We start from the raw sequence: 23511 nt of genomic DNA, 5'->3' as shown, positions 1-23511 counted from the left end.
TGGAGCTGTGAACACAGAACTGTTGGAAAAAAAGAAAAGGAAAATGTTTGTTTTACAACCCGGGTCGATCTCTGAGCATCTTTCCTCATAATATACAGGCTAGTAAACTCAAGCGAGATGAAAAAAAGTGACAGTTCAGAAACAAAGCGCCTGTAGGAATTATTACTCAGTGACGGTAGAGACGACAGGAAATGAACGGAGAGAGAGAGAGAGAGAGACGAAGAACGACATGCAACAAAGGTCTCCGCTTGAATTGGGGACATTGTGGTTCATGGTTTGTGCCCCACAGGACACCAGAACGCCCCCCCAAGAAAATAATTTCAATTTCAACATGCAAATGAAGCATCCTGGTGCCCCTGTGAGCTGAAAACAGAGAGCTGTGATTCAGTTTAACTGCAATATGTACAAGTGTTTAATTTCTAGAGCTGAAACAATTAATTGAATAGCTGATTGACAGAAAATGAATCACCAACAATTTTAATTAACAACTAATGTTTTTGTTATGTTATATATTAAGAAAAAAACGCAAATCATTTTCTGATTTCAAGCTTTTCCAGTCTGATCATTTGCTGCTTTTCTTTTTGTTTTAAATAATTGTAAATTAAATATGAAGGGGGGGGGGGGGGGGGCATCAAGAGCACAGGAGTAAGGTTTAGTTAGCAGATTTACTGCTGGGATTAAACTAAAATTGGGACTGAAAGGAGGAAGACTTGCCACTATGGAAGAAGTCCGGGAAGAATCGGTGACAAATGATGACAGGAAATATTTCCACGAGCAGGAGAAGCACTGGGACAACTTTATCCCGTCTCAAGGCGAGTACTTTGAAATGGATCAGAAAGGTACTACTGAAAGATTTATGACGACAGTTTTCTTTTTTTTGGGTCTCCTCTCAAATAATTTGAAGATGTAATAATAAACTATATAAGCACAATATCATCTAAAAGATTTGACACAGGCCCCCCTCAAGATTAGGTTATAATACTGTCACCTTGGGGTCCTCATCATTTCAGTTGATATTGCATTTAAGATTTTCATATCAAAACAAAAATAATTCCTCAAACAAGTAGCACACCGTAAACTAAACAGGGTCCCTGGGGGTCTGGGGCCCCAGTTGGTTAAACCAGGGGTTTGTTTGGCTGCCCGGTTGGATGTCGCTGATTAGGTCTGAATAGGAATGGTGGCCACAACGATATAAATAATACCAAGGTTGTAAAAATTTCCTTTAAAAAACACCCACATCCTATTTAATCCTCACTAGAATGAAACTCTCCCGATGACCTGACCCGGTCTCAGCTGGACTAGACTCAGGTCCAGTGATTGTTCAGTGTTAGGGTCAGGACAAACATATATGTGCCATATAAATCTGACATTTTACTGCAGTACAGTGTTGTCTTACAGTGTTGGGGCCTGTTCTGATGCACTCCGCTGACTTGTGGCAGCCTCCGTTGTTGACCAGACAGCCGTCGATCTCTGTGAACACACAACCGGTTGGAAATTATTTTTCATTATATGTACGACATATAAATCGGACAGTTTTAGAGTTCCTTGGAGTTTTTTTTTTCCCATTTGATGGAGCAAGGTGAGTAATGTCCCCCCTGCTTTGAGTTAAGATACACTTAACATCTCCTCGACCTATCACTGTCCCTTCATATCATATACTTTAATTTTTTATTGGGTTTTTATTGGATTTTCAGCTCTGGACACAACAACATGAGCACAAATACAATATAACACTAACCAAAACAACAAAAACAGTTGTCTACGGCAACTCAGACATACGTTCTCTTTTCCAGTTAAATTGCCTGTTTGACATCATGTTTCTTGTAAATGATTCACTTTTCCCAGTTCTTGTCAAAAATATAATAAGAGCCATATTAAGGGTTTTAAGAATTGATAAGACGTATTTAGTGATTTAATGCTCATGTTAATATTGTAGTAGTTAAACTGTTGAAATGCTCTTTTAGTTAGGCTACTAATTACGTCATAGCCAACGGCTCTCAGTTAGAGTTTATTAGTCTGCAGAGCCAAGTTAAACACACACGGAGCGATTTGTAACATTTCTTTGTTTTAAGTAAACATTTTAAATGGCGTTGCTGCCTCTGAAGATTTATTTCACGTCAGGCTTATTTCCAGTACTGTACACAGACTTTAACAGTAGTGCTAATATGGATTACTGGGCTTAGAGAAGATTCCCTCAACAAATATTGCATTTAACTTTTAGCAGGTAGGTCAACTTTAACATTGAATAGATATCCTGGATAATCTCAAACCATTGCTCTTTCCATGGAGGAAAAGCTTTATACCTATGACTCGGTGCAGCTTTTTGTTGGCTATAAGCAACATTTTTTGCCAGATGTCTCTCTCTTCTTTGTACTGCCTCCTCAATATTCCCTAAAAACATCACAGCACAGTTGTTTAGGATGGCATATTCCTTTTTCCAGGTGTTTTTCAGGTCAGGTAAAGTGTTTACGAGGTTTAGGTTAGTGGTGTGGGGTCAGAGGTCAGAGGTCAGGGGGGTCAGGAGGACAACATACCCAGGCAGACAACCCCGTCTCCAGTGTACCCCTCTTTACAGGTACAGGTCCTCTCTCCTGCTGAGACCTTCGTACATACAGCAACCTCTGAACATCCACCGTTAGACCTGCGGCACAAATCCACCTCTGAGAGAGAGAGAGAGAGAAAGAGATCACATTTGATATCTGTACAGGACAGGAGTGTGTGTGTCTGTGTGTGTGTGTGTGTGTGTGTGTGTGTGTGTGTGTTTACCTTTGCAGTACGTTCCATTGCCTTCATATCCAGCCGCACACACGCAGGCAGCAGCCGTTCCTTTCGGCCCTGTAATGCAGCTGCAGCGGAGGGGAAACTGTTCAATATTTATGTCACATTTCTACTGAAGCTGAGAGCAGCTACTAATCATTTCTGTCATCTGTGACCATTTTTTCTGTGTTACAGGATAAGTCTGGTGATATTCCATTTTATTCTTTTTGTCAACAAATCCCATATTTAGACTCAAAAACCTACAATGAATTTGTCTTACTAAAAAGTATTGTTTGTGTCTTAAAACAACAGTCAGGAGCCCAAATGAACATTGAAATATGTTTTTCTTGCTGTAATCATTCCTTCTGTTTATACTGACCATTAGAAAATACCTTCATAATGCACTTACAATGTAAGTGATGGGGGCCAAAATCCACAGTCTGTGCAAAAATGCATTTAAAAGTTTATCTGAAGCTAATATGATGCTTCAGTAGATATCTTTCAACGTTACAGTCTTTTTAGTGCCAAAGTACCTCTTTTTGTTACTATACTTCCACTGCAGCTCAACAGGGAAACACAAAGAGGGAATTTGATGCTAAAAAGATGAAATATGGCAGATATCCACATGATATGACTGACTCAGACTGCTGAAGCCTCATATAAGCTTCACATCAACTTTTAAATTCATTTTTGCACTAAATGACGGTGTGGACAACACCTGACTGTTGTTTTAAGACAGACTTGAAAAACTGTGAACCCGTCCTTTAAGGAGTGAAGGTCCATCAGGAATCACAACCCTCCGTACAGTACAATAACTCAGACGTTATATAATGGCAAACATGCTGTGAGTAAGTGAACAGTTAACGATTTCAGACTCTGTGATACAAAAACAGAAGGACTTACTTGGCGTAGTCATCACACACATTTCCACAGGCGTCATCCTTAGCCTCTGAGACACACAAACACAAACACACACACACACAAAAATAAAGATTTCAGGTGAGAACAAGTTAGAGAAAATATCAGTGTAGTTTCAGTTCCACTGTGTGTGTGTGTTTGTGTCTTACCTATAGAGCATGAAGCTCCTTTCCAACCTTTATAACACACACATTTGCCACTTCCCGCCAGACCGTCCTCACACTTCCCATGGTCACACGTACACTCTGCAACACACACACACACAAGTTAAACTGTGAAAATAAAGACGTTTCTAGCTTAGTCAGCATCGTATGTTTATTATCATAGTTCTATTGATTCTGTTAATTGTTTTGTCTCACTAGTTTGTTAAAGTTGTGGGTTTCTAAGCCTCGTAAATTAATTTGTGTTGTAAGACTGTTAGTCACACTAGTTGTGAGTGTTTGTGAATGTCACAATTTTGTTTGCATCATAAGTTATGTTAAATGTGTTAGTGTCTTAAGTTTGTTAGCGTTGTAGGATTTTTACCCTTGTGGGTTTGTTAACATCATGGATTTGGGGTTCGTTAGACTTGTAGATGTGTTAGTGTCACAGGTTTGTTAGCCTTGCAAGTGTGTCACAGCAGAGGTTTGTTAACGTTGTAGAATTGGTAGCTAGTTTGTTAGTGTCACAGGTTTGTTAGCCTTGCAGTTTTCAGGGGTTAGTTGGTTTAGTTTTTTAGGTTTATTTGTTAGCATCGATAAGTAGCCTCATAGCCTTGTTAGCATTATAGGATTGATAGTCTTAAGGGTTTGTAGGTTTGGTATAGTTGTAGATTTGTTGGCCAAACAAATTTCTTGTTGTCATATGTGTGTTAGTGTTGCAGGTTCTTGGTATTGTAGGTGTGTTAGTCTTACGGGTTTTGTTATCCTCATAAGATTTCTTGCCTCACAAGTGTGTTTGCACTGTAGGTTTGTTAACGTCATAGGTTGGTTAGTGTCACAGGTTTGTTACATGTTTGTGAGCCTCCAACAACAGTCAGATTACATCTCATGAGCTCAGTTTTTGATATGATATGTCAGACAGAGAAGAAACATATTTCTTATGGTCTGACATCAAGTTTCTACATTTTCTAAGACGTTATCTTTCTGAGAAGCAGAAACATGTTCCTGAGGTTTTCTGTCCATGTTTCAAGATAAATGAATGTTCACTACTAAAAAGTAAAATTTTAATACCTTGTTATTCTAATATAAGTAAAACCAGTTATTCTGTTAGCATTCAACAGCTACTACATCTCCCATGAGGCTTTGGTAATACCTCATGAAGTCTGGTCTTGTTTTTTTGTTAGTCTAATCTAACGCCCCCTTGTGGCAGAAATACATGATGGCAGACAAACACTTGAAGCAGTCAGAGTCTTTCTGTGTGTTCAGGAGAGCTACTGTCAGGACGAGTGTGTATGTTCCTCACTGGAGGAGCAGTTGACTCCGTATCGTCCCGGCTCACAGTCCTCACACGCGGTGCCATGGAAACCCTCATAGCAACGGCACTCCCCGTTGCCTTGGGTACCGTCTTGACACTCCCCATGATTGGAGCACCAGCTGCCAATGTCTCCAGGGCATTTGAAGCACTCATGACCGTAGTAACCAGGGCAACAGGAGTGATCCTGCAGGACAGACCATCACTATCATTATTCTTATTATTATTTTCATTTTTTAACAGGAAAAATAGCAGAGCTACGAAAAACATTACCGACTGTGGGACTGAAAATTGTTTTCCTGTATTGTTATAATAATAATAAGAAGAAGAAGAAGAAGAAAAAGAAGAAGAATAGATGTTGTTGTTGTTGTATTATTATTATTATTATTATTATTATTATGACTAAGCTGACTAAGCTCCATGCTATGAGCTGCCTTAATATTTTGCTCAAGGGCTCCTGGGCAGCCGCTGTTGAAGCAAGTAGAGGGACGGTTTTCCTTACTAAGTCTCTCCAGGACAGGGATTCAAACACTAACAATAATTATTAAGCCCTTTTTTCAGACTCAGAATCAGTAACGTCTGTCTGTAAAAAAATATGTTCATTACACCTTTATTCAGATGTCACAAGACCATTATGGAAAGAGCGACAATGCTTGGTGATATTTGTCAGCTGGTCTGCAGGGGGAGCCCTGCCACTGCTGGAGAACAGCAATGAAAAATAATGATACCAACAAATAAGAGTGCTTGCAGTTTTCTCACAAGCTGCATCACTGATGGTACTTATGGTACTTATTTTACCCGTGAATGACCATTGTTTACACGACAGGGCGCTTGCCCCCCGCTTCTCACAGTGAATCCATGGCAAAATTTTCTCACCAGTTTCATCTTTTATTTGAGAATTAAGTTACCTGTTTTATAATGTCTGACAGTGTACAAGTAGAGAGTGACAAAATTATAAATTGGGACATAAATGTCTGATTTATCAAACTGATATTTGTACTTTCTTTATGCATAAAACATGATAATTTATTTTTAGCCATGCTAGCAGCATTAATGGTCTCCAGACGTTGAATCCTACTGACTTTGGTGACCCCCTGATTTATCCTGTAGCACCATCATAAGGTTCACATAAGCCTCTGAGTGAATGGATTGCCATTAAATTTGTTACACACATTCATGCCCCCCCACAGGATAAACAGCAATTACTTTGATGATTTCCTTAACTTTTCATCTAGATCCACCATCAGGTCAAAATACAATTTATCAAGTACTTTGCTTTATAACTAAAGACATTCCCATCAGCCTCAGTTGTACTTTGTCCTGTGTGCTAATGAGCAAATATTAGTATGAAACATGCTAAACTCACATGACCATGGTAAACATTACACTTACTTAGCATCAGCATGTTAGCATTCTGACATTAGCATTTAACTCAAAGCACCACTGTGATTAAGCACAGCCTCGCAGAGATGCTAGCATGGCTGTAGATTCATAATTTTGTTAATTTATTTATAAAATGTGATTAAATACTTCGTAGCAGTCTTAATGTCACATTCAATAATACATTCAATTCAGATTTGAGACCCCACCTGTCTGAAAGGGACTTTAGTATCGGAGTAACACCAGTTTGAGTAATTACAGTACTAATACCAATACTAGCAGTAGTGACACCTAGTGTTAGCTACTGCCGCTACCTAGACTAAACACTTCGCTCATAGAGACTGAGGATCTTCTCCCAGGTTTTGTTGTTAAAACTGAGAAGACCTTAAAAAAAAAAAAAACCTGCATTGTAGAACCAATCCAAAGTCTTTAGGGTGGCCCTTCATATTGGGGTGGTGAGATGCAGTTCACGACGGAGGAGAATGGGGGAGAGCATCATTTCTGGTAAGGTGTATCCTTGACAAAATGTAAAGGGCTGTAGGTTTGTTAGTGGCCGTTCTCGCCACCATTCAAGCAACTACCGTGCATTCAGAAATCCCCAGACTACCAGTGGGAGCAGTGACACTAATACTGGCTAATAGCAGCAGTATTAGCAGTAGTGTTTGCAGTCATTCGTGCAATAATTTTACTATTAGTTGATGTATTAGTAGCAAGACTGTACTCAGAAACATTGAGTCTAAAAAAGAGTTGACATTCAGTAAAGACGGAGAGTCCTTTCTAGACAAGTTTGATCAAAGATTTAATGAGTTGCTGTTAAATTTACTTTTTATTCTGGTTGTAAATTTGAATGAAATTTTACTCCCAGTTTAGTTCTCAATACCTAACCAAACTGCAGCCCTGAGTAGTAGCGGTGGTAGTAATAACGGTAATACTGGAGTGCTGGCAGTAGTGTCAGTGGTTACCGTGGTGACCCGAAGACATTTGATGACACAGCCTGGCACTGGCCTCCTCTTGGATCCAACCCGCTTCCTGAATTTACAGTTGGGCCTCATGTTGGCCGGAAACTGGCTTCTGATCTGAAGTAGACCACATTAGAAACAGTAGAAACCCAAAATGAGAGCTGTAACAGAACATAGGCATGACACAGAGAGAGACTGATGGCTGAAAAACTGCACGTAAATACAACTGTAAAACCTGCTCAACAACCAAATACATGATTCATAGAGTTTTTTGTTCAGGTGGAGCAAATAATAACAGCAACACCTGGAAAATACAGTGAATAACCTTCACTGTATTAATCTTGGAATTGCATACTTGATTGAGGTTATTTCTGAGGCCGCAGATCGTGGTGTTTGATAATGATGTACAGGTGTTCATATTATTGTGTACACCTCCTGTGACTTACTGGTTTGTAACTGTAGAGGCATCGAGGACGTCCTTCACAGTCTGTACACCTTCCCTGGAGATAAGAACAGAGAGAGGGACTTTTTTTTTTTCTCCCGTGTGTAACTATGTCCATTGTGGAATAAAGAAAAGCCTAAAAAGACTTAAGGTCCATCCATCCATCCATCACTTCTTCCATCCTTACGTTGACTCGCAGGGTGATCGGTCTGTTGCATCTGTTGCGGCGGACTTGGAGGACCTGAGGGATGACGATGATGACGCCGTACTGCGTCTCGATGAAACTGCCGTCAAGAGGAACATCGTTCACAGCTGTCTGAAGGACGAGAGGAGGAGAAACAAATCAGACTCTTCACTCCGTCTGGCTGACGAAGATTTACACATTAATTTCCTTCAGTTGGATGTTTGAGCTTCACTGGGCAGAGTTTGATGCTCTGCTGAAGGGGGAAAAGTTTCTTTGAGCTCACTTTAAATCTGAGATTAAGACGTGTGTGTGTACGAGCAGGATTTGTGACATCACAACTAGTTTGGAGCCAATCGTGGTCCAGTATGCAAACTACATGTGAGAAAATGAAGCCTTTGAAAAAACGGACTTTGCACTGAAGTAGGAGACATCTTGTGTCCATTAGTTAAACTTTTAAAATGAAAGTTACTTTCTTTTTTTTTTTAATTGAGGGAGAAGAAGGAGATGTCAACATTTTTAAGAAATTCTGACTAGAAGTTTGTTTGTGGAGAAAACATCAGAAAATAAATTATTATTCATGGCAGAGTACTTTTGTCTTAAACATGTCTGGAGGCTGGAGGGGATTTTTAACTATGATTTTTTTTTTTTAAATATTTAACGTAAATGTTTATCATCCTCCAAATCATGCCATCAGTGTTTAGATTGATTTTCCTCTCTCTGGGCAGCTATTGGTCTCAGTTAATTTCTACTAAATCTAAGAATTTGTAGATTGCAGCTGTGAGCAGGAACTGTTTTCAAAAATCTCTTCAGTTTAGCGTCGTCCTAGAACCGAGAGTCAGTGGCTGAAAAGCAATCTACCGACAATCACTGTTGTCATGAAATCCGACCCAGACGACCAACAATAAGCAAATATGGACATCGTGAAAAGGGTGAGTTTACTTGCTGTTCGGCAGCTGACTCTCAAACCTCAGATGCCAAAATTTCCTTAAATATATCACAGGGTGAATATTCGAAAATGTAACTGCTCTCAACCATCACACAAAAATAAATTTGTCTATGTGTTGACCGTGATGTGGATGACCTCTCTAATAAATTAACTTGAATATGTGGGAATATCAAAAGCAGCAGTTTGGTCCTTAAACTAACAGACAAGTCTTCAATATTCTGGTGTCACATAACTGTGAATTTGTAGTGGTCCAGTTATTGTTACCTTGTTGTTGTGTAAGTGGAACTGGACCTCGTGGTCCTTGCTCAGTAGAGTGGCTTTCAACGTGCCGTCAAACAGGTGGTCAGGGAAGAGCAGCTCATTAGGAATCACGTGGTACTTAAACACATCAGAGCTCTGGACAGACAGACAGGAAAACTGGGTTAAAGGATCATTCTGGTTTATTGGTGATCAGCGCCCACATCTCTGATGTGGTCAGTGATTCAAACAGGTCCACTGTTACATTTACATTTTGTCATTTTTCCTGTTGTTTGAAAAAATAATCAATAAATCAGAGCCAGAGCAAGAAAAATATGTCCAATTGTAGATGAGATGTTTGCAGCTGCACAGCATAAATTATAACGACATATATCTTCGATCGAAATAACAAACATTAAGTTAACTGCAGTTACTGCTACCACAGCGTCTGTGTCAGCTGAAAAAGACGTCGAAGGGACGGATATGGCGGTCACTTCTGACTGAATACAGTAACTCTCCCTCCCAAACAGAAAACAGCAAAAATGAACACGCTGTCAGACTGAAGCATGAAGCGGAAATGAAATGGACATGACTGAAATAGAAGGTGTAGAATGGATTTATAAGGTCTGAAGTCTGACGAGTGAATCCCCAGAAGCGTTTTAGCTGATGTCACATTACCTTCATTGCTTGGAAAGAATAACTCTGCTAAATGCTTATACACAAGGACTCATATCCTGCTCTTAACTCTTACTGCTGAGCGGCAAAGACAAGATAATGTTCAGGATTGTTTAATTTGTTTGTTGTATCTACATAAAAAGAAGAAAATCTCGCCTTGTATAGCTTAACATTTTTTCCGTGGGTAAAGCATCCGTTTTAGTGTGACTTAAATCATAGTGGAGAGTTTTCAGTTTTCCAGACAGCAGGCACTGTTGGTACTGGTGTAATAACCCAACAGCAGTGTGTGCAACGACTAATATCATCTGGACCTACCAGGAGGGAGGAGTTAGTCTTGCTGAGGTGTTGCCTTATGGCCTCGTCCGTGGGCAGCAGGATGGTGAATTCAGACGTCAGATCCTCTGACAGGTTGTACATCTGTGAGAAAACACACAGTTAGTTAGTTAAACACACAGACAGGCAGTTAGTTTACTTCATAACAGGAATACATAAGGTTGAGTTGAGTTTCGACAGATATCTTACCAGAGCGTACTGTCTGAACAGAGTGAAGTTGGAGGAGGAGTTCAGGAAGGCCATCAGGGTGGGGGGCTCGGGCGGGAGGTGTGAGTTGGGTGGTGCCAGAATCTGATCGCATCCAAACCAAACAAACAAACAAACAAACATACAGACAAGGTTCAGTTCACTAAAATTTTTTTGTAGGAACCATAAAGACTCCACTTTGCAGCAAGATCTGCTTCCATTCAGTTTCACTTTACCTGCAAAAATGTTCCTACTGTGTGTTCAGACAGAAGCATGTTTTAGAGGTTATTGCATGCAAAGTCAATGGAAAGACACAATTATGCACAAATTCGCCCGCTGTGACATTTCCATGCGAGTTGAAAATGTTTTAACTGGATTGAAAAATTTATGCTTATCCTGCAGCTTTATGAATCTAGTCTAGAGACTGTTTGGAACGAAAGAACACAAAACATTCACTTCACTGTCTGAACACACATTTAGTCTAATAGTTTACCGGCCAGTGTGTTGTTTGCTCTCAGACGTCGACTCCTACCTGGTCTATGATGTGGATGTAGCCATTGATTGCAGGCAGGTTGTGGGTGATGATGGAGGCGTTTCCAATACGGATCAACTGCAACAAAACAAATGTTATATAATGTATTTTTGTGTATGTCTACCTACAGTACTTTATTGGACCCATTAAAGGAACAGTTCAACATTTTTTCCAAGAGCGGGATGAGAAGATGGATATCAATCTCATGTCTGTGTGTTAAGTACAGAGCTGGAGTCAGGACATGGTTAGCCTAGCTTAGCATAAGAAGTGGATGCAGCGGGAAGATGCAAACGGCAAAAATGCCCCAAAAATTATCTTTTAAAAAACTGAAAGCAGGGGGAAACAGCAAGTCTGGCTCTGTCCAAATATGAAAAATACATCAAGCAACACCTCTACACAAACAGAAATATAAAAAAACACTGTTTGTGGTTTTATAGGAGGATTAGATTAGATTTGTCCACAGCACAAACCACAGTGGCAGAGTCCATCAGCAACTCCCACATGGACAAGAGCGTGAGTTTGTATGTACTAATGGTTGTGGACAGTTTGCACACGGCTGCAGAAAAGATGACAAGCAGGTCGACTCAGACACTGTTAACACATCTGCTTCTAGAGGTGCAAAACTGTGTAAATCTTAGTGAATCCACCTGAATGTGTAATTAGTCCATCAGTCACAGTCACCCACTCCTTACCCCGCTGCTGTTGCTGATCTCCCATTGAGTGGAAGGGTTCAGGGAGGGCAACCTGCTGCCAACCAGTCTGTCCATATCTTCTAGAGTGTACATCCCCTGCAGGAAGTGAGCCCTGCAACCAGGAAGAAGAAGAAAATGTTGAGGCTTGTTTGAGGATGAAGATTTACCAGTCAGTTCTTTTTATGACTAGATTATTGAAATGTGTGAAACATTTATGTATGAAATGTTGTGACAGTTGGCTCTATTATTATCATTATTATTATTATATGGATCGATGTAAAAGCAGTGTAATCCATTTTGTTCTAACTCTATGCATCACTGGGTCATTTGAAGATATTTGTACTTTGGTGTGAAAGAAACAAGAGATGTGTGCCAGTGATCAAAGAGAGAGTGTGTGTGTGTGTGTGTGTGTGTGTGTGTGTGTGGCTGTCAAGTCAAGTCAATTCACATTTATTTATACAGCACATTTCATACGACAGGCGTAAACTCAATGTGCTTAAAAATAAAAGCAAAAAAACAAAAGTAAAGATCAAACATGACAGAAACATTTAACATCACATTAACATTACATATATAAAACATATAAGATAAAACATAAAATAATAGATGATTTGTGATAGATCAGTGTGCGACGTGACTGACCGCAGGAAGTGAGGTAGGTGGTGTCGGCTGGTCCAGAATGCGGTCTCAGCTGAGGTCATGTTCTTCAGAGCTTCTCTGGAGGGAATGAACACTGTGAGGTTCCCACTCAGGTCCTCAGAGGCGTGACTGTACTTCTGATGACACACACACACACACATATATATATATATAATGTATATTATACTGTGTTCTCTTTAGTGTAGAATTATTCCTTAAAACACTGACCAGCTCGATTACTAATGCAACTATAACTGCTCTGAAAGGGTTTGAAAGATAGAATAGAATGTAATAGAATAAAATAGAATACAACTTTATTGTCCACTGGAATGAAAAAATGCTGTTGGCTCATTGAAACATAAATAAATGAAACATACACAACAACTAACATATAGAATGAATGTGGAAACAAGACACGTGTAAATATAAAGCTCACTACAGCACATATGTAAGAAGAAAAAATACCTAAAAAAAAAAGCTTAAAACAGCAGTTTTTTGAGTTTAAAGTGTTGATTTCACTTGAAATAAATGATCTCCATTTAAGCAACTACCCCTAATCTTAGATTATATTGGATTAGGTAACTTTATTAATCCCAAGAGGGAAGGTTAGTTTGATTACTCATGTAATTAAAAGTGTAATTAAATTTGAACTTAGTTTGGAAGTTGCACTTTCACTTAGTAAAAACAAGTTGCACCATAAAAGCCAGTCACAACATAAAAGTTAAGAACATAAAACTGTAACTACAGAGTCTGGTTCTTACACACCTGGATCAGTCGGGAGAAACCGTACAGCGTTGGGTTCATGTCCAGCTCCTACAAACACACACACACACACACACACACACACACACGCAGTATTTAGTCAGGGTGCGCCCTTGAACATAGTGGTTAAACAGATAACCAGAATGATGTTGGAGGTACCTGATAACCAAATGTCTGGTCAAGATGAAGCATTTTATTCTATTTATTTGTATAATTCTTTTAAATGTATTTATTTTTCCAGCTTTCTGACAGCTGAACAACAATAAAGCTGAAGTTGTTCTGAATCATCTAACTCTGTTTGTTCTGTTCAGACTAATCTGGGCTCAGCGGGACCTTTGAGTTTAAATCGCTGGCAGCAGTTTATGTGTTAGAACAGCTTAAAACTATCCTGCAAATGTCAACATCAGTCAGTTTAGATGTTAAAGCTGGAGTTTGGAGTCTGTTACATTCAATCACTTGCCGAACAAGTTCACACAATGCTGATTATTGCCGCTCAGAGTTTTTAAATCTGGTGTCTGTGGTAACTTTCCCACACTGGCGCACTAGTAGTGATGCGTTTACGTCAACCAGCAACGATTGGTTTGCGCCTGCTAACGGAGGCGGACTGTCCTCAGTGCGCCCCGACCACGTTACGTCATCAGAGCGGACCGACTCACATAAAAAGCATGAGGGGTCTGTGGCGATGATGTCGACAAGTGTTTGTATAATTACTCTCACTGCCAGAAGAAGGAGACAAAGTTTCTGCACTGCAGGTTTAAACAGTGAGGCCCTTATATTTATTAAATCACAGCTAACAAAAAACGGTCTGTCCTTCCCTCATAAGTTACAGTTTCCAGATTAAGTTTCTTTACTTTGTGGTTCGGTGGCCCTGCTGGCTCAAAAACATACAACGACCCACCTGCTAAAAGGTTCGGAAGCTATAGAAGCATTTTGATGGGGAAACATCAGAAATGCTAAAAAACAGTAATCCATGTATTTAAAAGTCACTCTGACATGAATTTTGACTGTAAAAACATCTTCTTGGTTCTGATTTTCATAGCTTTGTCCATCATTTTTTATCAGTGATAATAACATTGCAATCATTCATTCTTTTAATTCATTCAAGAATAAAACAGATTTATAAGACAGTTTTATGGCTGCATCTGAGGGCAGATATCTCTCCTCTCATAATTCCAGTTAGTAAGCTAACAGAGTTACAGCAGCTTATGTTAATACTCATTCGGCAAAAAAATACTCATACATGACAAATGTAATTGATAACTTATCCACACAAAATAAACAGTGGCCTGTAGATAACGTCTGTCTGGGTCAAATTGATCACTATAAAGCGGATGATTATTATAACTGATTTTTTTCTTTCTCTTTATTTCTTTATTTCATACGCAGATTACCATCTAATTGACATTTATATATTTATTACATAGATATAAAGTAAATGAAACGGGCAGCTTCCCTATTTATTGAATTTGACTGTTTCAAAATACAGAACAGCTGTTTCAAACGCTTGTTGTTTCGTTGCTGCATCTCGTTGGCTCGTTTCTGGCAGTTTGTCATAAGCTTTGAGGAGATTACATTTTTCATTGAGAGAAAATTACTCTCTTTTTCCCGTCATGATTTCAGCAGCAGCCTCGGGTCACCAGCCGGAAGCAGACGGGTTACCGCGAAGTAGTAACAGTGCCGCAGCCGCTAAGTACATATCATACGTGTATCATGGGAGTAAAGTGAAAAAAAATAGGATTACTGTAATTCAATTACATCTTCATTGCTATAAGCAAATTAGCAAATTATTTAAACAGCATTTGTATAGGAGTGATTCTGTCCGGAGCTTTTTGATCCATGAAAGTGATCGATCACTGTAACTGTGATCCATATACACTGTTTCCGCTGTTCTGTCATTGACACAAATCTATTCTGGTCAAATAGGCCAAATTATGTTATGTGCCTGTGTTATGCAGTTTTTAAGATGTTACAAAGTCGTATTTATTGGGATTTACATGAGTCTTTTGTTTACTTTGTTATCTACTGTGGATTTATGAAGATGTTAAAGATTTGATATAATCTATAAAAGGGGAAACTTCAGCTTTCATTCGGGGGCCAATTATTTTTTGTTGGAGGGCCATATTTGGCCCACAGGCCACTATTTGCCTACTACTGTTTTTTTCACTCATTCTTTGTTTAGGAAGCTATTTATAAGTATATTAAACTGTATTACGGTGCCGTCACATGTATGTGATGCTAATCTGAATATTTACATCCATTAATGTCCCGTAGCAGATGGTTCCATCTCCAGCGTAGCCGTCAGGACACGTACAGGTGTGAGTTCCAGCCTCCTTCAGCTCACACTTCGCCTGACAGACAGAAAACCACTCAGCAGCTAAGGATCATGATCAAGTTTAACACAACCATTCTCATATTTTTTACAGACGTGTTATTATCATAGACACCACATTGAAGTCATTAAAAAAAAAGGCATTAAAGAGAAATGCTGAAAACTGAAACATTAAATTTTAAAAACAAACGTATTACAATGTATTAGTTACTCTGCACTTACATTGAGAACTACTGTCTAAGTGCAAACTGTCCTTTAGAGTGCACCATAAACCAAAACATTACACTTAAATCAATCAAATTAAACCAAATCTATCCATTTTATTCTACAGGTATGTGTTTATTATCCTGCATTGGTTCACAGGGAGCTGAAGCCGATCCCAGCATGCACTGGGTGACAGGTTCAAACAGTGCTAACTACTGAGCTTCTGCGCCTTCCTGTGTTAATTTATTCCTATAAATAAATGATCAAATACTCTGTGTGTGTGTGTGTGTGTGTGTGTGTGTGTGTGTGTGTGTGTGTGTGTGTACCAGCTCATGGCAGTCTCCGTTCCTCTTGAGGCAGGGGTTTATGAGGTCACACTTGATCCCGTTCCCCATGTAACCTGTTTTACAGACACACTCGCTCTGCAGACACACAGATTCACAGAGAAACACAAGTTAGGATGTCTTTAGCTTCTGTAATGTGACACAACAGAATATGTGGTTGATGTGCAATTACAAAAGGGATTTAAATCAAATCCTTTAGAGTTGATTCGACCGCTAAAAAGTGGCCTTGGCTTTTGCGAATGCGATGCAACACAAAGCTGCAGAGAGAAACAGAGCTGTAAAGGACTCCACACACACACACCTGTGTTGTTGGATCAGGGGGAGAATGAGAGAGAAATGAAGAAATCAGACCGAAGTCACATTATTTCAGAAATGAAAACAGGTTTTTACCCACTGATATAAGACACACCTTTTTCTATCCATACTGTACCTCCATATTACTCTGTTAGCTGCTGCTACGACCCACACAAGCAATCAAATGTGGTTTTGTATGATGGATGTTTTAATTGATTGGATATGTTTTTAAATACGTCCCTGAGTTCAAAATGAGTCATCAAGCTCATGACATAGGAAAGACAGGGATTTTGATTTTTTGTCATACTGTATGTTTGGTGTATAAATTAACACAATTATTTCACTGTGTCTTTAAAGCAATTATTACTAACTTCTTCCAGCTGCTGGAGGGTAGGTCAAACTCCAAAACAAACACAGCGTAAGACACTCCTCACTCCTCTTGGTCTGTTTTCTAAGTCTACAACCTCTGAACTACAGACGCCTGGATACAACAAACAGGGCGAACTGAAAACCAAAGCAACATTTCCTCAGCAGTACGTCAAGCAACGAGGTTTACGGTTTTAGCCATTTATGTTCAACAGTTAGTATTCATGATGTTGTTTTTGGAGGTCGTATTTATTCAACCCAACCGCTCAAAGCAGATGGCCGCCCACCAAAAGCCGGGTTCTGCTTGAGGTTACTTCCTGTTAAAGGGGAGTTTTTCCTTACCGCTGTCACCAAGTGCTTGCTCATGGGGGAATTGTTGAGTCTCTGTAGATTAAAGAGTACGGTCTAGACCTGCTCCATGTGAAAAGTGCACTGAGATGACTTTTGTTGTGATTTGGCGTTATATAAATAAAACTGAATTGAATTTACATTTTAGAGAGCGACGCTCCAGCTGACGTACAGTAGTTGTCCTTAACTGACCTGTCCGGGTCCGATGTGGGTACAGTCGGCGTTGCTGCTGCAGCCTCCTCGACTCTCCAGCTGACAGTTGTTGATCTCCACGCACACTTTGCCGTCACCTGTCCAACCTTCAGCACACACACACGACACGTTACCCGGACCCACATACACACACTGTGCCTGCGGAGAGAGAAAGAGAGAGAGAGAGAGAGAGACAGGAAAAGAAAAAGACAAATATGACGTTTGTTTTCTCTCTTACATATTTGTGGTTTTGTGTTCAGGAATAAAGGTCATTGAGGTTCTTCTAAGAGACTGTGGGAAAATTATTTTGGGGGCTTAGCAGGTCATGAAAGGGGGAGTGTTATATATTTTTTCTTTTGGCTGAAGGGAAGTAGTCCTTTTTTGGAGAAAGGGCCTTTTAATTTTTTCTCACCTACTATTTGCATTTTATTTCAGCCCTGTGAGACTTATTGTAGGAAAGATCACATAGATCAGATCAGAGCAATGTTGTCTTTCAGCAAAACCAAGCTGGCACTGCCTCAGATTTTAAATCCTGTCTGAAAACACATTTTTATAGACTCGCCTTCTTGTCTGACCACAAGTCTTATTTGTTGTTGTTACCGCCAGATTTTATGTTTATTTTTACCTTATTGAAGGTTTAATGTGTAACAGTCTTTTTATGCTGTTGTTTTTATATGTGTGATTGTCTCTCACTGTCTCCCTGCACTGGAAAGCACCTTGTGATCCCTTACTCTAAGTGCAGTTATTATTATTATTATTATTATTATTATAAAGAGTTACATCAAAAAGTTGGCTTTCACATGTGTCATGAGTTATAATGGCGGTTTTGCAGAGTTCAGCAATCCTGTTTCTGTGTCAGAGTTGTTTTTCTTCACCACAGTCAGCTTGTAGTGTGGCTAACAGGTCCAATATGTCAGTTTGGGAAACACAGAATACATGTGGATCTTTATACTGTAGTTAGTAGTGGTACATTATATTATTTATTCTGCAACATCACAGTTCACTTGTAATGCTCTAATTGGCCGTTATTGTTATAATAATTGTTCCATTGAGAAGGTATAAAATGTTAAAAAGGGGTAACGAAACTTTTAAATTTTGTATGTTTTGTCAATATTATTAATGGTGAAGTTATTTCTACCAACTCAATATTGTTCTATTATTTAGAGGAATGTTATTTCTATGCCGAGGGAGGGTCCAAAGAAAATATTAATAACTCTGGCGAGTTACGTCAACAGTCTTACGTTAGCGTCGCAGTCTCCTCTGTTGCTTCTCAGGCAGGGGTTGAAGGGAGAACAGGAGTGACCATCACCCTCGTATCCATCCTTACACACACACCTGGTGACAAACAAACAAAGACAGAACGAAGTCAGCAGCTGTTGAGGAGAACAGAGAAGTGACTGGTGTTGATCAGCTGTGAAACCCTAGCAGCAGTCATATGTATTATGGATGTAGGAACGGGTACGTAGTTGGTGCAATATTGTGTAGGTGCTACATGATCAGGGGACCCAGGACCGAGCTTTGTTGAACTCCTGCTTACTAAAAATGTAAACAAAAATTAGACTAAAAAGTCACTGATGAAAACTGGACTAAAATGTCTTACAATACTGTGAAGGAATTTTCATATATGTGTCAGATATGAAAAGGCTCCTTTTTTCATATATGTGCCATGTATGAAATGCTGCTTAGAGAAGCAGACACTGAAGGACAGAAAGATGTCATCTTCCCTGTCAAGGTTGACCTGGCGATATGATTGTTGCCATAGAGACAATCTTATAGCGATGTTGTGACTAGGGACAAGGTTGCCTGAATAACTGAGAGTGTTTCAGCTCTTTTCCTTCAGATATTCTGTGGTATTTCACTGAATCGACACCTGCTCTTTGAATTTTAACTGATATCTCCTTAGTCGATCAAGTGTGTGTTTGTCATTAAATCATATATAATAAAGTCAAATTACTAAAATGTAACTACAATACAAATTTTCTCTCAAAGTCAGGTGCCAGAATTAACACTAGTAGTATTAGTAGTAGCAGTAGAAGTATCTCACATAGTGTGCAGCCCAGTTTGTGTACAGTATGCGTGAATGTGACAGTGTTCCAGCAGTCCGTCAGAGTTGCAAGGCGTGGCCGTCTTGTCGCAGTTTTCTCCAGAGTATCCCTCCAAACAGGATCCTCTCCGACACGCACCTCCACTGCCTGGGCGGTTATCACAGTCACCGTGGACACAGCGACACTCTGAAAACACACACACACACACACACACACACACCATGTGATAATTTCAGGTTCGTCAGTCACAATAGTGGACCAGTGTCACACCAGACAAAACACACCCCTTTGTTCAAACTAAGCTCATTTTCTATTTATGGTCACTTTGCTGGCTCTGCATATAACAGACTTATTAAATATACAGCTGGTTATTTACAAATGTACACAGGTATTATTATAATCCAGTTAAACTTCTGAAAACTGGGGCTCATGGATGACAAATCCTGTTAGAAGATCTGGATTTTAATGCTGGATTTGAATGTGTGAAAGGGGGCGTCTTCAAGCCAAAACCAGGTGTTTAGTTGCTTTGATGAGGAGGAACCGTTACCTTCGTCACAGTTGTCTCCGTGCTTGAACGGATCTGAACAGATGTGGCAGGCGATACCCTTGAAGCCTGACTGACAACTGCATGAGCCGTTGCCATGGATACCGTCAAAGCACTGCATGTGGTGAATAAATAAATAAATAAATAAATAAATACAAAATAAAATAAAAACATGTCGGTTGAGAGACGAGGCTCCGGTGACAGATGAGATGTTTGGTTGTTCCTCACCGTTCCTTTGTCGTAACAGGGATGCTGGAATCCTCCAATACAGGGTTTACAGTCCGGACCGAAGAAACCTTTACAACACTCTGCTGTCTGTTAAACACACACACACACACACACATACACATTAAATCATAGACCACCATTTGACCACTGAGAGCTTCAATGTCTGTTTCTAGCTTCTTAAAACTATGAACTGTAACTATAACTCGTGTTGGTCCTCATTTGACTTCGTGCTATCTTTGAAAAGTACCTGTGAGTTTGTGTTTTTGACATGAGAAGTCAAAGACATGATATACCTGACGTTCAAACGCTGTACCATTGGAAAACTCCATAATTAATTACAAAAAACACTCTAGTTTGGCATTTCTTTCTACCTAAACCTGCAATGACTGTTTTTTTTGACCACTTGGGGGCAGCAGAAACAAGCCAGTATTCATTATTCCAATATCCTTTTATCTCAGGTTTTTGTCTCCACCAACTACTGAGAGAAATATGTGGCTTTTTAGCTGCTAAATACTCCACTATGTTCACCAAAGTCATTAACGTTGTCTGTCTAGGCGACCGGAAAACAGCTGTCTGTTGCATCCAAAAACAACACAATGAAAGTATTGATATCAAGTGAAATAAAAAAGTAAAGTTGCGGGCCGGACAATCAAAACAATGAGTTGAGAAGCTGAGAGGAACTGCAGAATCGGGTCATAATTATCTTTGGGTTTTCCCACAACAAGCGAGCCATTTCACATACAAGTGGTAATGTGATCCATTGTTAATAGAAACATATCGATTATAGCCACTTTAAAGTTTTAAAAAGTTTGTATAACTGTCCATGATCTATTATTATTATTTCATTGTAATTCTTCATCTATGACACCCTCCAGATTCCAGAGATTCCATCGAGGTTTCTGGTTTGTGTCAGGAGGATTGGTTAGTGGTCGCTAAAAACAGTTGGTGTAAAAATATTGTGAATGATATTTTCCCACATTTTAACACCAAGCTCTGAGGAATGAGAAGAGAGTAAGATGACCAGCATTCACAGACACTATCATTTGTAAAAAAAAAATGTCAAAACTGGTGATCTGTGAAACTCAGATAGCACAGCTGCCGGTGGTTGATATGTACACAGTCAACAGAGTAAACAATTTCTCATTTAAAGGCACCATTAGCCGCCGCAGGGGAAAAGCTGAAAGGCACCTGAATGAAGTTAAAAATAAAGCTGTTGATGCAGTTTCCACTGATTCCACTCTCACCTGTCTGGTGGTGTTGCAGTATTTGGCGCAGCCTTTACTGAGTGTTGGCTTGAGTGGAGACGTGACATAATCGCAGCCAGTCAGATGATTGTCCTGGAGAGACAGACACACAGACTTGTTTGCATTCTGTTCACGTCCGTACTGCTACTGCTATGAGTCATAGGCTGGAAAAAATACTGGAAAGCTGTCCGCATGAATGGCTAAACTGAACGCATGATTTAAGGGGAAATTTTGAGGCACGAATACGGATCGGGAAATAAGAATAAAAGCAGGAAATTAAAATCATTTGGAGAAAAAAAAAGTAAAGTAATACAGTAATTAATTGTCACATCAAGTAAATGAAAGCACAGACTGATAACTGGTGTCAGAAAATAAATAATATCTCATATTCTAGTATTTAATAGACTGAAAACAAGCGAGTTAGGCTCCTTTTTTATTCTTAAAGCACATATTACATCTCATAATACCTCTCCTGGCCTGTATTTTACCCTTAAATATAAAGTATGCATTAATTATCAAACAGGACTCTCAGTGTCTAATTTATTCTCTGCTCTGGTTGGCTGATTGTTTTGTGAGGATATGTATTACAGCTTCCTGTTTTACAGAGTGTAAGGTGGAAGGAGCCTGTGTTTCTGCCCAGGAAAGGTCGAAGGGGCAGAGCAGCACCAAGAACAAGGAGGTCCTGTTCATGCGGAGGCTCCACACCAGACTGTGAAATCACAATATTAGCACACTGTCCATGAGGGGCTGTTTCTGTCTGTGTTTACTACAGAAAATGTTTGATCATTATTGGATGAACATCTTTGCTCCACGCTATAATATGTTTTAATGATCTCTGGACTGATCTGGTTAAGGACTGCTGTTACACACATTTGTATTTTATCTGTTTTTAACGCTGTCAATTCGATGTGCTGCTGTGCAGATCTGCCTTCAATCGTTATCAATGAGAACTGTTGCTAGTGACGAGTGCTGGGCTTTCCAGTGGACAACATCTGTCTGGACTAAATGAGAAGGGGACTTTATTTAGGGGCGTCGTATGATCTCCACGTGAATAACCACCATTGTAAAGATGCCTTGTGACTTCTTACTATAACATCCTTAGATATATCTTTTAATATTATAATGTACGCATGTGTAATGTAACCAATGAACTGCTTTTGGAAAATATATGCAGGATGTGTGTAGAAAGCTGATAGGACAACCTTAGGGAGACCTCCTCTTGGTCCCTGAGTATTAAAAGACATGTATCTTGTGAGGAGCGAAGTTAATATACAGGTTTTGAGTTTGCAGCAGAGCTCTTTGCCAGATTTTTAAAATATTTTTGCTTGCTACTTTTTGTGTTTTTTGTACTTCATTTTTGCTGAATAAAGCCAAGAGAATCATCTTGATCTTCTGAAAAGACAGAAACTTCTTCTCATCTTTTGGGCTGCTAGACTCTATCCATCCAAGGCTTCTTCAGCTACATTTCAGTAAGGCCCCTTGCATATTAACTATTCTCTAATGTGTTAATAGTGCTAATTTGGTTCTCTCAAGAGAGGGACCAGCGTTAGAAGGATTATGACAGGAGCCACTGTACTGGGGTAATGCCTAGAACGAGTGGCGTACCTACCCTGGTACTGGGGCTCTCTGTCAGATACTAACAGACTTCTAGGAGGAGAGGAGACCTCTTTAACACATACTGATTTCACTGATAATAATAATTTACCGTGTTGTTGTTATTATCTTATCCAGCGATTAGAGACACTGGAAGTTGGTACTCATTCTTGCTCTCCTGGTTCGCTACTACATACGTGTAAATCCTGAACAAACCTGACAACCTAGCTGATAGACAGGAAGTAGCGTAGTAGGACGATACTTCATTGGACCATGACTTAGGCTCCTTAACAGTGCCCAGATTGAAACTTGCATTAGATTTTGGAGTCCATCAGAGCCAGAATTTATAATCTGTGTTTTCATTCAGCACTTATACTGTAAATAAGAAATTACAACACTGTCTACTTGTCCAACTATTCTGAAGGGCAGAGGTCGTATCAGAGGTCAAAACTGACCCTGTAGGGTTTATCAATCCAGTCACACACATTTCAAAACGATAGTTATTCTTCCATTTGACCCCCATAAGGCTCTGTAGAATAGAATTTAATAGACGTTTTACATTAATAATGAGGTATTTTACCATTTCAGTGCTGCCATCTGGACACTGAGTCTCATAGAGGTAACTGCAGTGGACACATGGACCCTGAAAACACACACACACACACACACACACAAACACACACACA

General features: G+C 39.5%; 1 protein-coding gene across 1 annotated transcript in view; it reads right to left on the bottom strand.

Annotated features, from left to right (window-relative positions):
- Positions 1-23511, bottom strand: part of stab1 (stabilin 1) — a 94283-nt gene that overhangs the window by 43428 nt on the left and 27344 nt on the right. Inside the window, exons 19-43 of the mRNA XM_042405492.1 lie at positions 23406-23468; positions 21233-21325; positions 19989-20075; positions 19764-19875; positions 19216-19402; positions 18413-18506; positions 17172-17330; positions 15954-16049; positions 15347-15442; positions 13098-13145; positions 12336-12469; positions 11694-11805; positions 11002-11079; positions 10473-10574; positions 10266-10367; positions 9303-9434; positions 8096-8224; positions 7913-7966; positions 7470-7583; positions 5119-5314; positions 3825-3920; positions 3661-3706; positions 2767-2846; positions 2535-2660; positions 1397-1470 (exon numbers count right to left, since the gene is read on the bottom strand). Coding sequence (XP_042261426.1) covers positions 1397-1470; positions 2535-2660; positions 2767-2846; positions 3661-3706; positions 3825-3920; positions 5119-5314; positions 7470-7583; positions 7913-7966; positions 8096-8224; positions 9303-9434; positions 10266-10367; positions 10473-10574; positions 11002-11079; positions 11694-11805; positions 12336-12469; positions 13098-13145; positions 15347-15442; positions 15954-16049; positions 17172-17330; positions 18413-18506; positions 19216-19402; positions 19764-19875; positions 19989-20075; positions 21233-21325; positions 23406-23468 — 2610 coding nt within the window. The remainder of the gene's footprint in view (positions 1-1396; positions 1471-2534; positions 2661-2766; positions 2847-3660; positions 3707-3824; positions 3921-5118; positions 5315-7469; positions 7584-7912; positions 7967-8095; positions 8225-9302; positions 9435-10265; positions 10368-10472; positions 10575-11001; positions 11080-11693; positions 11806-12335; positions 12470-13097; positions 13146-15346; positions 15443-15953; positions 16050-17171; positions 17331-18412; positions 18507-19215; positions 19403-19763; positions 19876-19988; positions 20076-21232; positions 21326-23405; positions 23469-23511) is intronic.

The sequence above is a fragment of the Thunnus maccoyii genome, chromosome 3 (genome assembly GCF_910596095.1).
Source record: "Thunnus maccoyii chromosome 3, fThuMac1.1, whole genome shotgun sequence".
Taxonomy (NCBI): domain Eukaryota; kingdom Metazoa; phylum Chordata; class Actinopteri; order Scombriformes; family Scombridae; genus Thunnus; species Thunnus maccoyii.
This window is presented reverse-complemented; position numbering and strand designations above follow the sequence as displayed.